At 52.9% G+C, this 12,228-nt stretch overlaps 7 protein-coding genes across 7 annotated transcripts; 3 read left to right on the top strand and 4 right to left on the bottom strand.

Annotated features, from left to right (window-relative positions):
- Positions 1 to 2,569: 2,569 nt before the first annotated feature.
- On the bottom strand, positions 2,570 to 3,133 carry JN550_006455 (uncharacterized protein; the record flags this gene model as incomplete). Its single annotated transcript, XM_049318195.1, has 2 exons — positions 2,570 to 2,937; positions 3,004 to 3,133. The coding sequence occupies 2 exons, from the start codon at positions 3,131 to 3,133 to the stop codon at positions 2,570 to 2,572; spliced, it is 498 nt and encodes a 165-aa protein (XP_049171674.1).
- A 1,203-nt stretch (positions 3,134 to 4,336) lies between these two features.
- JN550_006454 (uncharacterized protein) lies at positions 4,337 to 5,187 on the bottom strand (the record flags this gene model as incomplete). The annotated part of the gene is made up of 3 exons (XM_049318194.1): positions 4,337 to 4,562; positions 4,670 to 4,993; positions 5,099 to 5,187. 3 exons carry the CDS (start codon positions 5,185 to 5,187, stop codon positions 4,337 to 4,339), a joined length of 639 nt encoding a protein of 212 aa, XP_049171673.1.
- Positions 5,188 to 5,654: 467 nt separating this feature from the next.
- JN550_006453 (uncharacterized protein) lies at positions 5,655 to 6,134 on the top strand (the record flags this gene model as incomplete). The annotated part of the gene is made up of 3 exons (XM_049318193.1): positions 5,655 to 5,768; positions 5,848 to 5,988; positions 6,060 to 6,134. The coding sequence occupies 3 exons, from the start codon at positions 5,655 to 5,657 to the stop codon at positions 6,132 to 6,134; spliced, it is 330 nt and encodes a 109-aa protein (XP_049171672.1).
- A 292-nt stretch (positions 6,135 to 6,426) lies between these two features.
- On the bottom strand, positions 6,427 to 6,896 carry JN550_006452 (uncharacterized protein; the record flags this gene model as incomplete). Its single annotated transcript, XM_049318192.1, has 2 exons — positions 6,427 to 6,516; positions 6,597 to 6,896. 2 exons carry the CDS (start codon positions 6,894 to 6,896, stop codon positions 6,427 to 6,429), a joined length of 390 nt encoding a protein of 129 aa, XP_049171671.1.
- Positions 6,897 to 7,327: 431 nt separating this feature from the next.
- On the bottom strand, positions 7,328 to 9,100 carry JN550_006451 (uncharacterized protein; the record flags this gene model as incomplete). The annotated part of the gene is made up of 2 exons (XM_049318191.1): positions 7,328 to 8,851; positions 8,912 to 9,100. The coding sequence occupies 2 exons, from the start codon at positions 9,098 to 9,100 to the stop codon at positions 7,328 to 7,330; spliced, it is 1,713 nt and encodes a 570-aa protein (XP_049171670.1).
- Positions 9,101 to 9,915: 815 nt separating this feature from the next.
- On the top strand, positions 9,916 to 10,706 carry JN550_006450 (uncharacterized protein; the record flags this gene model as incomplete). The annotated part of the gene is made up of 3 exons (XM_049318190.1): positions 9,916 to 9,956; positions 10,019 to 10,086; positions 10,165 to 10,706. 3 exons carry the CDS (start codon positions 9,916 to 9,918, stop codon positions 10,704 to 10,706), a joined length of 651 nt encoding a protein of 216 aa, XP_049171669.1.
- A 383-nt stretch (positions 10,707 to 11,089) lies between these two features.
- Positions 11,090 to 11,716, top strand: JN550_006449 (uncharacterized protein; the record flags this gene model as incomplete). The annotated part of the gene is made up of 1 exon (XM_049318189.1): positions 11,090 to 11,716. One exon carries the CDS (start codon positions 11,090 to 11,092, stop codon positions 11,714 to 11,716), a length of 627 nt encoding a protein of 208 aa, XP_049171668.1.
- Positions 11,717 to 12,228: the final 512 nt, after the last annotated feature.

Here is a 12,228-nt window from a genome sequence, read left to right as displayed (position 1 = left end):
GAACTTCCCGTCCATCGGAGTTGTACTGTAGTAGAATCCGTACTGATTACCCTGAGGTCGTCAGGTGCTTGAGGTGTACCAGCTCCAACAGTAATTGTTCGGGCACCAATTGGTAGACCGCCGCCCTTGTCGGTCCATGTTGCTACCAACACGCTATAATGATGTCCTGGTATAAGTCCGCTGATGGCAGCTGACTGGCCTTTCGTGCCCACATATTCGATGCATGCACCGGCCGTATCCTTGTCGAATGTGATAATCTGGTAGCGGCCTATATTCCAAGTCCCATCTGGGGGCAGCCACATAAGTGTCATGGCGTTCGTTGTGGCATATGTAGTTGTGTTCCTGGGACCCGGTGCCGTCTCTAGCTTCACAGTCGCAGGGGGAATGGACATCCAGCCGGACTTTTCGGCATCGCCACAACTTGCCCTGGCCTGAAACATCCACGATGAACCACTCGCTTTCCAACTTAAATCATAGCGATTTGTCGTAACTGCCGTACCGGGACCCTAGGATGTGTTAGTTGTAGCCCGAATTTAGACTTCATACCCAACTGGGCAAGCATCAACGGCGCCTGGAGAAGAGTTAGCATGTCTTATTATTCAGGAGATGTCTCTCATGAATGATGATGACCTTGCAGTCATAGTCTCGCGAAGCTTCACCAGTTGAACTGGCGAGATTTTGGTAGACTGTCAAAGGGATTGTGAGGTTAGGTATAATCAGAAGTCCAAACGTATGGTTCAATTCATCAAGAGACTGAATCTTGTCCCCTTTCAAGGAAGAGGGACAAGATTAGAGGACACTTGCGTTTACTTGACCAAATTATAGTGCTATCACTTCAATTGTCAAAAATCGGCGTTGATGGTGACAGTCATAATTTCCGAGATGTGACTTTTAGAGGCAAGGACTGGGCACGGCATCGTGGAAGCCTGGTTCCTAGACCTCGCCAGGCGAAAGTTCCGGGCATATACCAACTTCCAATGGCCCTTTGATATACCCAAAGTGGAAACAAGATCCGAGGAGCTGGTTCAACTCGTGCCAGTGTGAAGCAAAGTGCATATACTTGGATGCAAGCAAGCTCAATTGAGCTACAATGAGTATGCATGGCGCATAGTCTGCTGCTTTCGTGTTCATGATCGATTCCAAAACATGCGCGGCGCCGCATACGAATTCTGCTTCGCGTGAGGTGACAAGGCGCAAATCTCATTGATCCTTTTCGCCCTTCCCTCGCCGTATATGTACATACACTTGCAATTTGATCTGACACCAAGTTATCTGATTGAAAACCGGCGAGAGAAAATGCTAAGTGTACTGTCCGGTGAAGTCGATCTCCAGGCTATGGGCATTGTGTATATTGCTGTAGCCTATGCTAGAGTATTTGCCATTATTAATAAGTCCAACCTTGGAAGGGCTTGTATGCTTTCATGTTTTCGAAAAACAATTAGGAGCTATGTCGATTATGGAAGTAGTGTTAGAAAACTGTAGGTATGCAGAAAGTGGACGATTGAGATCGCCATTGGACACAGTATTGGTAATTCATCATGACACATTACATCTTGCATCATGTTGTTTTTTGCTTACTATCTTGGTGAAACTTGAGTCGCAAATAGAACAATGGATGGAAAAATCTAACTGCTCAACGTCATGCGCTATCTCGGGTAGCTTGCTAAGGCATCACACAATATCATGTGTACGGATACACGCGCAACTGTCATATGTTTAAGCAGACTACAGGAATTCGGCCGCAACTTTTGTATGCTATTAGTTTTCGAGGAATCCTCAGATCATTTAATCTAGAATCATTGAGAATCAAGTAAGCATTGAACGCGTCAGTAGCTTTCGGGGACGATGTGTTCGACCCTTGCATACCTTCCTGTAAGTACTGGTCTCTGTTGTCATCTTCAAGGCTCTCGTTCACATTAATTTTAGTGTCACTTTTCAGTACCATTACATTGAAACAATGTGAATATGATGATGACCTGAGTCGGAATTAAACCGACAAGATATCGACTGGGATGGCTCTTATTTGACCTCATCCTCTGGTTGTAGTCTACTTCGAACCCCTGCTAAGAGAATTATTGCCAATGATATGCGAATGAAGTTTTGACACCGAATGAAGTGCAACAGCTACAGATATGGCCAGTCATACGTCATCATCCATTATACTCATGCAGTGTTGCTTAGATGGTAGTGTTGGTTGTCGACCTCCAACACCATATCGACACCGAACGTAGAAGCCCAGGTCTGGTTACTGTAGCCAATTTGGAGACACACTGGTCAGGGAGGAGACTCAAATTTTATCCGATAAAGCAGCCCACAGAGGTGGGCGCTGAAATCTGCAACTGTAATTCATATCTAAGTTTTGGACTTAGGGTAATCGCAAGGAAATAGTAAGCCAAGAAGAGGAGCCGATTAAGCCTGCCTCAACAAAATCCCAACTCCATATTATCACCCTCGCTGTTTTTGCAGACCATCCCTTGATGGTGCGCAACATCTTATAACGTTTGACCAATGTGGACATGTGGAGGATCCCCCTGATTTCGATAGACCCTAGTTATATCCCACAATGTATCTATTGGTGGGTGTATCCCTCCTTCTGAGGGGGTGCGTGCGCCGGCGGCGGACCCTGGGGCATGACCATGCCCTGCTGTAGCGGCTGGTATTGCTGATCGATAGGGCCGGTAGGCCGCATACGGGTCTTGACCTCGTTGTCCTGCTGGATGACCGCACAGCAGTGGCACCAGTAGGTAACGCAGCAGTCGCCAAAACCACTACCTGGGATGCCGAACCTCTCTCGAATTTCACCACGCTTGAGCATGGTGTAGATCCAGTGGCATCCAGTGAAAAAGCAGAGACCACCGTGAATCAAGCAATCATTATTCATGCTCTCGGCAGTTTGCATCGTAGGGTCACGGAGCCGCTCGGTCGTTCGGCCAACGACTGTTAGAAATCAAGTCAGCGAGTGGGTAGGTGGGATATACCAGACAAGGCCCGGGAACCGCTTACGAATGCATGGCACGCAGAAGCTGATCATACAGCTGTCGCATGGCGAACAGTCGCAAAGACTGTTCTTCCATTCACCACCATTGTCTTGCTGGAACATTGGCTGCATCGGCTGTTGAGGTTGGTAGGCCATGATGAAAAACCTTTCTACAGGCGCACAGTGGTTGATGGCTGAGGGTGAGGATTTCGAGAGGAGCCAAAGTGACTCCTTGGGAAATTGGGATGGATAAAAACACAAAAACAACACCGTGTACGTATTGAATCGAATGAAATCACAGAAAAGCAAAGACGCACAGTGACACAGCCATCGAGAAGAGCGCGCCGACTTATGTCAATCTTTCGACGCAACTCTGGCTTCTACGGTCACCGACAGGAGGCGCAGCTGAAGATCGTGCCAAGGGGCCGCCAACAACGCCGTTGCTTTGCTGGTGTCAGCCTGATCTTTCCGCTTCAGGCCATGAGACAATCCTTCGCGTGGGAATTGGTGGCGCTTGCCGAGAGCCCATCCGCACTGGGATCGGAATGAAACAACATCATGAGGCAGGGAATGGAGGGGGCGTCAGCTTCGCGGTTGGAATGTGCGGCTTTCTGCATGACTTCATGTGTGTGTGACCAGCAGCCCGGGGATCATTCGACGACGTGAAGGAGTTGGCGAAGTGCCTAGCCCCCGCAGCCTGGAGGCGTAAGTCTCCCGTTCTCATAGAATGATCTGCGCCCGTCGGGTAACTCGGGAACTGGAGTATCATGATCAATGAATTGTCTAACTTACGCCCAAACACTGAGCGTGCGAATTGTGATAGACAATGTCGAGCTCAAGCGAGAAAAGCTTGGCTTGGGGCTGATGGTTGGTTGCTAATTTGAGCTACGAAAATAACCTTAGGTCGTTAGCGGCCCAGGGCTGAAGTGATACCCACCATAGCAGCAGCATAGCCCCTTGCATACATGCCTTGCCTGCCTGGTCCTTTATGGTAGGACCATACGGTTTGCTTCCTGTAACCAGGGCGAATCAAGTCAGGTCATCTGACACAAGAGACCGAGATGTACAAAGGCCGGCAAATGGCAAGGTACTTACGACGGTGCTCTCAATCGTATGCACCTTTACGTGAGATGATTTTTGTCGACCCTATCTGGTCCAGCGTAAGGGAAGGTCGTACTACCCAACACCTGACGCACAGCGGATACGGCTGGTGTGATGCTTTCCATGGGCTATGTATCAGTCAGTCAAACGTATCACCTAGCCCCTTCTTCGGCGTTCAAGTCTTATAACCAAGCCTGGCAGGTTTACAAGTACGACGAAGTAATATCATGGCTAGCCGGTCTTTGCGCTCGTAACCCTCTAAACTACCTTTTTACTCATGATGATATAGTCCGGCACCGACGTCTTCCCGAACCGCAACCTCTTCGGCTCAGGCGATATCGGATCTACTTCGAATCCCAATTTCTGGTAAAATCTCATGGCGACAATGTTTTTAGTGAAGCAGGTCAACATGACCTTCTCAATGGCTGGCGTATGCTTGGCCACCATTTCCTGAAATCCCATGAGATGAGCACCCAATCCAGTGCTATAGAACTAATTAGCAGGGAACCAGAGTGACAAGATTTATGCGCGTGATGCTAAGCAGTATGCGCCTGTATGCTGCATAAATCATCTTTCGAAGAGACAACCTACCCTCTCATCTCGTCCTTGAGGTGGATCTCGTAGCAATACACGACGGGCTGGCCCTCCTCATACGTTGGCATGAGCGAGGTGAAACCGCGTATCTCGCCCTGAGAGTCCTTGACCACGACGTAGCGCATCTCGGGCGACTTCATCTCGGCCAGCTTCGCCCTGGGCTTCCAGCCGCGAGACGACGCCTCGTAGTGCGACCTGCTCGTCTCCTCTATCAACGACAGACATAGCTTCAGATCTTGCGCGCTCATCTGGGCAGCTTGTAATAGACGGATGGAGTATGACTCCTGAGATCTGGGATGTGTCCATGTTGCCCAGCCGTCGCTGCTGACTGTTAGTAGATTTTCTCTCAGATGCCAAGCAATTCTAGCAGCGATATTGACTTGACATGTGTTGATCAAGGGTTGACAGAGGGCATGAAATGCATACCTCGGCCGTAGATTTTCGTCAATGAACTGTTCATCGCTCTTCAAGTTCGTTTCCTCGATGGGGTCGGGGGTACGCGTTGATGGCGCCATGGTAGGCTATTGGCAGCCGACACTGAGGTTGGCTTGGAACAAAGGAATCATTAAGTCTTCATCGATTCTGAAGCTCCATCGTTCTAACATGCGCTATGAGTAGGGATCAGGTGAAAGCGAGTGGATTGCGATGATGCAATCACCCGTCGACGCTTCTCACACTTCTCACACTTCTCGAGCGTCAGGCCAGCCACTCGAGATGATTGACAGGCGGCTTAGTTGGTGCAGCAAGCACAGGGAGCGAAATGCTAACACCTCGGTACAGCAATATTTCGGCGATAAGGCGACCTTGCAAGCCACCCATCCCTGCCTAAGCCAGCTGCAACAGGGGAGCTCCAACAAAAAGTTTCGCTAATTGCTCAGGCTGTTGATTGAACGGACACACGGAACGTTCGAGTCCTCCTCAACGTGCGAAGCCGACAACCAATTATCCGATGCCGTGAGGAGCCAGGCCCCGTTGAACCCTCATGCGCCCCATGAGCACCTCCAGCCTGCGGCTGCTTCGGTCGGCGATCGGGCCCCGGAGCTATGCGACCGAGTCGCATCGAAGCCGCCTCGGCGGAGCGCTGAGCCTGGATCATGTGCGTTCTCCCACATGAAATCCCGCCTTCGACGAGACGAGAAACAGCCCACGGCTGACGGCAATATACTGCTATCTAGTTCCTGCAGCGCTCGCGCGTTCTGTCGCTTTACCGGACCATCCTGCGAGGCACGAGGCGCATCGGCGACCCGACGACCCGTTCCGAGACGCGCAGCTTCGCCCGCGCCGAGTTTGAGCGCCACCGTGCCGTTACCGACATTGTATGCTGCAGATAGTCCAGTCCACTTGTCAATCTGCCGAACACCTTGGAAAGCTAACATGGAAAACCCAGGGGCATATCAGATACCTCCTGTCTACAGGAAAGACGGAGTGGGAGGCTATGGAGAGGTATATGGGAGGCATGTAGCCCAGGGGCAATGCCATCCTTACTCATAGCACACATAACCGAATGGTACTTGAAGTTGGTCCAAAGTATCGTGACATGTTGCTCTATCGCTTGCCTGTGCCGGTTGTCTCTAGATGATATTATGCCTGTTGACGCCGTGGTCCTGAATCTTTTTGTACATTTGCGCTGCTGCTGTAGTAATACACTTCCATACGAGGGCAGACGTCTGTATCGTATCATGCCATTCTGGCCGAGCCCAGAGCCCAGCGTCGTGCAGCCAGTACACCACATCGTCTTGTTCCCCCTTCCTCATCTATCCTTGCCGTTGCTTATGTCTCGGGTTTGCGCTGCAAATGATGTAGCGGTATCCGTTGCCTCGCTTGCCTCGCTTCCTTCGCACGACCTGCATGACGTCCTCGCCTTAGCCGGGATTCTTTCAAATCCAAACCACGTCGTCTGAACGGAGAAACCGGTTCAACGTACCTTGCAGTGCTCGCATCTCCTCTTGATCGAACTGTGGACCTTCATGCCTCTCGTCTGCTGAGTCTGCAGGGACGGCTGCAGAGCCTTAACCGCCATCGTGGTAACCCTCATAGTCGTCGGTCTTGCGGTCGCAGGGAGGATCGCAGAGGAAATGGAACGGCGCGCGACGAACTGTTGTTGCGCGCGGAAGGCCGTCCGGGCGATGGGCTTCGCGGAGGCGGACAGCGACAGGGCCTTGAACGACGAGAGGAGGGTTGACGTCGCCATCTTCGACGAGCGCGATATCGAGGGTCCGCACATTGTGCCTGTGTTTTTATCGTAGGAATCTCACGGGCCTGGGAGACAGCCGACGTCGTAGGCGAGCATGGTACAGTGAATGGGCGAGGCCATGGTCTGGGTGGATGCAATTTTTCGGATAAAACCCGGCGGCGCCTCTGCCGGCCGGAGCAACAGCGCACCCAAGTAACTCCCATGGGCCGCCGATACTGGCTACGGGCGACTTACACGATTGCGTTTCGTCCAATCCCATCGTTATGAATTACATATCTTTGAATCTTGAGTTCTTGGAGTTTGTGAACCCTAGTCTATTTTCTCTAATTTTTGGCTTTTATACCTGAGGACCTAAGAACAGCTACTCGCAATAGCCCAGTCGCAGATAAAGACCCGTAGATGACCCCTTAAAAAGACTTTACATCGGACGCCTTGAACTCCTCGTTGAGACTCCTGATAGCTCAGTTCCTCAGGAAGGTCTTGAAGGCACTGTTTTCTGTGCAGTCTTCCCATGGGTACCCGATCTGCTTCAAGAACCTCTCCAGCCCTGCCACCTCGGCATCGGGGCACTGGATGCCTGCTACGATCTTACCAACGTCGCTGCCGCCGTTTCGGTACTGGAACAGGCTGATGTTATATCGCGGTCGCAGCGTGTTGAGGAATTTCTGGAGAGCACCCGGCCGCTCTGGGAATGTGAACGTGTAGACACGCTCGTCGGCCACATTAGACCGTCCACCGACCAGGTATCGGATGTGTGATTTGGCAAGCTCATCTCCCGACAGATCTGTGGCCGTCATACCTGACGCGTTGATTCGCTCCAGCAGCGTCTCGAGTTCGGTCACACGTTGGCTGGCAGGTGCCGTGAGCGAGATACCAACAAGCACGTTGGCAACCTCGTCTGTAGCGTATCGGTAGGAAAATTCCGTCACGGCATGGGGCATGATGGTGTTGATGAGTTCGGAAAAGGCCCCGGGTCGTTCCGGAATGCTGACCGCCAGCAATGCTTCCTTGCCCTCTCCCAAGGTCGCTCGCTCAGCAACGAATCGCAGCCGGTCAAAGTTCATGTTCGCACCGCTGGTGACAGCAATGACTGATCGGTTTGGGTTACTGGAGGGGTTGTTCTTGACCCATTTCTTGAGTCCAGCAAGGGCCAAGGCACCCGCAGGCTCGACGATAGACCGGGTGTCCTCAAAGACATCCTTGATGGCAGCACAAGTTTCGTCCGTTGTGACCTGGACGACCTCATCTACAACCTCCTTGCAGATGCGGAACGTCTCCTCTCCAACAGTCTTCACAGCCGCTCCATCCGCAAACAGACCGACCTCTTTCAGGAATACGCGCTCGCCCTTCTCGAGCGACTGCACCATGGCATTGGCATCCTCAGCCTCCACACCAATGATCTTGACGTGGGGTGCTACGCGCTTGATGAAGACTCCGATACCGGCAATGAGGCCGCCGCCGCCGACGCAGCAGAAAATGGCGTCCACTTTGGAAAGATTGGTATCGGAAATAAGTTCCAATCCTATAGTACCCTGGCCGGCTATAACGTAGGGATCATCGAAAGGCGGGATGTTGATCAGACCGTATTGCTTTTCGAGGCGGACGCATTCCTCTTTCGCAGCATCGAAGTCGGCACCGTGTAGCACTACAGTTCCCCCCATCCTCGAAACGTTCTGATGTTTGATCGCAGGAGTTCCCTGCGGCATGACAATGGTGGCCGGGATCTTCAGCTGGCGAGCCGAGTATGCAACGCCTTGGGCATGGTTGCCGGCGCTGCAAGCAATCACACCCTTCCAGCTCAGCTCCGGGTCGAGGTTGGCCATCTTGTTGTAGGCGCCGCGCAGCTTGAAGCTGAACACCGGTTGCTCATCTTCGCGTTTGAGAAGGACATTGCACTCGAGTCGCTTGGAGAGGTTCGTGGCGGGGGTCAGAGACGTTCTCTTGCAGGCTTCGTAGACCCTCGAGTTGAGGATCATGCCAACATACTACATGATGTCGTCAATATGTTAGTCTGGGATTAAGCTGGAACAGCGATAGTATCGTACATCTGGGTGTCCATTGGGTAGGAGCAGCTCGTCGGGTACGAGCTGCTTAATGTGAGCTTGTTTGTTGGCCGATCGCGGCGACGGGTTGGCGCTGTACTCGGTGAGGGAGAGGCCCGAAAGCGAAGGCGTGCGGCGGCCATTGGCAGTTGCCGTGCCGTTCACGCCATTTACAACAGGATCTGAAGCCATCGTGAGGTCCAGTCTGAGACAATGGCTCTCGAGAGATGCGAAGTGTCAGGTGTTAGTCACCGCTTTTGTAGCCGACGTCAACTCAATTGACACGGAAATTTTTAGCGGGGCACTGAGAGTCATGCCCGCAGATGTGCTCGCCGACAGCTTCAGCTTCAATGGAGGTTAGCGGGGTCCTTGGCGCACCGCAAACCGCTGTGAGAGGCTACCTATCTCAACCTGGAATCTGGAAGGTAGTTAGGTACCTCATTGGGTACCTCGTTAGGGACCTTCGGGGTATATCTTCTGTTTAGTGCTCAAATGCTTGCCTTGGATTTGAAGGAACTTTGGTTTCTGAGGGGTAACGCTAGAGTATATAATCGCACATGTACGGCTTGATGCAAGAGTTTAGCTGGTGATTATAGCCCTTCCTCCACCTTTGAGACCTCGAGCTACCTGCCGACCAGACGTAGCGTCTCCAAGTGTCTCGTGCAGAAGAGGCCGCTGTACCGAAAACCGGCCACCCACTGGCCGTTCCCCCATCTAATGTTACGGGGCCCAGAGACAGGGCTCATCAGGAGGGCGGGTTGGCAGGGGATGCCTGGAACATCTTGAGCATCCATCGCTTATCTTAGCGTATTGAAGCTCCCGATACCCTTGCTATCGGGCCCTGGGTTCTGGAAGCAATCCGCAAAAATCCATGTCATCATTGAGCAACTTTGCTGGTCGTTCGATCATCTGCAGCTTCGCATCCCATCGCGTTCCGCCGCAGCGACACATGCTCCCGGCCAGTACCCACTGATGCCACCGCCTTGACATTGGCAACATTGCACACGATGGCCGACAGACCCATGCCCTCGTCCTTTGACGAGGACCAGTACGTGCAGCTCAACCCCTTGCGCCGCCTGACTTGTAGCAACGTGCTCACCATGCCGGCAGAAACTACCAGGAGACCGGCTTCAAAAAAGTGACTCGCAAGCTGCGGGAGGAACCTCTGATCCCGCTCGGTACGTGACGTGCGAATAAGCGACTCTTTACGGTCAACCGAGAACCCACCCGCCCTAACTAGTCCCTCCGAACAACAGGAACCCTCCTTACCTGCGCCGCCCTCTACAATGCCTGGCGCGCCATGCGCAAGGGCGATCACGCCCAGGTCCAGCGCATGTTTCGCGCGCGTATCGGTGCCCAAGCGTTCACCGTCTGCGCCATCGTTGCCGGCGGAGCCTACTACGGTGCCGACCGTGAGAAGCGCTCGGAGCTGATCAAGCTCGAGGCCCAGCAGCGCGCCGAGGAACGCCACCAGAAGTGGCTGCACGAGCTCGAGGTCCGAGACGAGGAGGAGAAGCAGCTCAAGGAGCACCTGAAACGCCGGAAGGAGAGGGTCGCAGCCCGCAGGGCCGAGGAGAGAGATAGCCAAACCGGCACGACGGCCGAGACGACGGCGGACGCGGACGGCCAGGTCCCCGTGCAAGAGAAGAAGGAGGGATCTAGCGTCCTGGGGGCGCTGTCAAATGCTGGCAGTTGGTTTGGCACGGGGAAGAGCAGCACTCCAAAACCGGAAGACCAGAGACAGTCAGATGAAAAGGCGGCGGCAGCAACAGCAGCAACAGAGGCACCCAAGAAATAATTGGGCTGTGCATGAAAAGTTGCAATATTCTATGTTTCTCGGAACTGGCTCAAAACAGGGCCAAGCGGCTTAAAAGGGTCCCGATCTATTTATCGTGTACACCACTCCTCTGTATATAATGACACAATACTGTCGTTGAAATGTAAAACCACATACTTATGTATTATTCCTAATAGGTGCAGAACATCCGTGGCAGTTGTGAGGTCTATGCGGCGCAGCTACGTATCCATCTACGAGCTTGACCGAGTGACTCAAACGTTCATGGGCGGGCGGATTCTCGGAGGAAACTATCGCCTGAAGACCAAAAAGGCCTTCAGAGCAACAACTTTTCAATATAGAGCTTTCCACCACAGAACGATCCGATTACTTGAGTAGGAACTGCAATGGCTGGATTAACACCACAACCTCGATATAGCTTTGCCATCGTCCCGGGGGCATCGCTTCCCTCGCAATCTTGGTGGCCGGAGCTTCACGCTGTGATCAACGCCGCTTTTCTCAACAAGAATTACTCCGTCTTCCCGCCGACCTGGACACGGCTGGACCCAGACCCAGCCAAAGGGGCCGAAGGCTTATCACGGGAGCTCGGCGATTACGGACATATGGTTATTGCGTTCTCGGCATCGAACAGCCCGGTCGCCTGTACCGGTTGGCTGCCCTACAGAGGCGAGAACTGGCTCAGCAAGGTCGACTCTCGAGGCACTTCGAAAGTCGAAGCGGTACCTGTTTCCATAGACTGGGAGGTATGCTGCTTCTGCGTGCATCCGTCTGCGCGTGGGCAAGGTCTTGCTCGCCAGCTCTTGGCCGAGATGGTCAGCGACATCAAATCTAGAGGCGGGACGCGGCTATTCACAAACTATGCTGTGGACGAAACCGGCGGTTTCTGGACGAGGCTTGGGTTCGAAGTCCAACCTGGTGCGGGCGGGATACTAGCCAAAGGGTTCAAGGTCGACCCAGACAGGGAAGGGCTGAGAGCAGACATTCACTTCAATATGGGCATGCGCACGTTATGAGAGACGCTCCATGGCAAACTGGAGGCCGGTTCCACGACGGCGGGTGCTGCGCCTGCGGATGCGGCGTTCCTCAATATGGACCAACTACTCCGTATAGGTCTTGGGCGTCCATGTCAAGTCCAAAGACCTGAGGAGACTGCTCCAAATGCCATAGCATATGAACCGATACTAGATACCTAGGTAGGCAACAACTCTAACGAATCTGATACAGCAACTTGACACTCAGCTCATGTCGACCCATAACTAAGGTACACAGTAAAGCTTTAGCGGTGATCAGCGCCCGCACCCAGTCCAGTCCAGTGGCCTTACGTCACCCCACCAAGGCCAAGCAACATCCAGTTTGAACCAAGGGTCCAGCTCGTCAGCTTGCCAATGGCGGCCTGATGCCTGCCGCTCGTTCCAGCTCCCCAGCACCTTCACATGCATACCTCCATTCCAGGAAAACCGTGTCTATCAAGCCTATCTGGCCTCGACAATACACTCTGTAGACGAATTTAGCACATGTTCCCGCC

The sequence above is a fragment of the Neoarthrinium moseri genome, assembly GCF_022829205.1.
Source record: "Neoarthrinium moseri strain CBS 164.80 chromosome Unknown scaffold22_Wmoseri_CBS_16480, whole genome shotgun sequence".
In the NCBI taxonomy this organism is placed as follows: Eukaryota; Fungi; Ascomycota; class Sordariomycetes; order Amphisphaeriales; family Apiosporaceae; genus Neoarthrinium; species Neoarthrinium moseri.
Note: the sequence above shows the minus strand (reverse complement) of the source record. Positions and strands in the feature narration are given on the sequence as shown.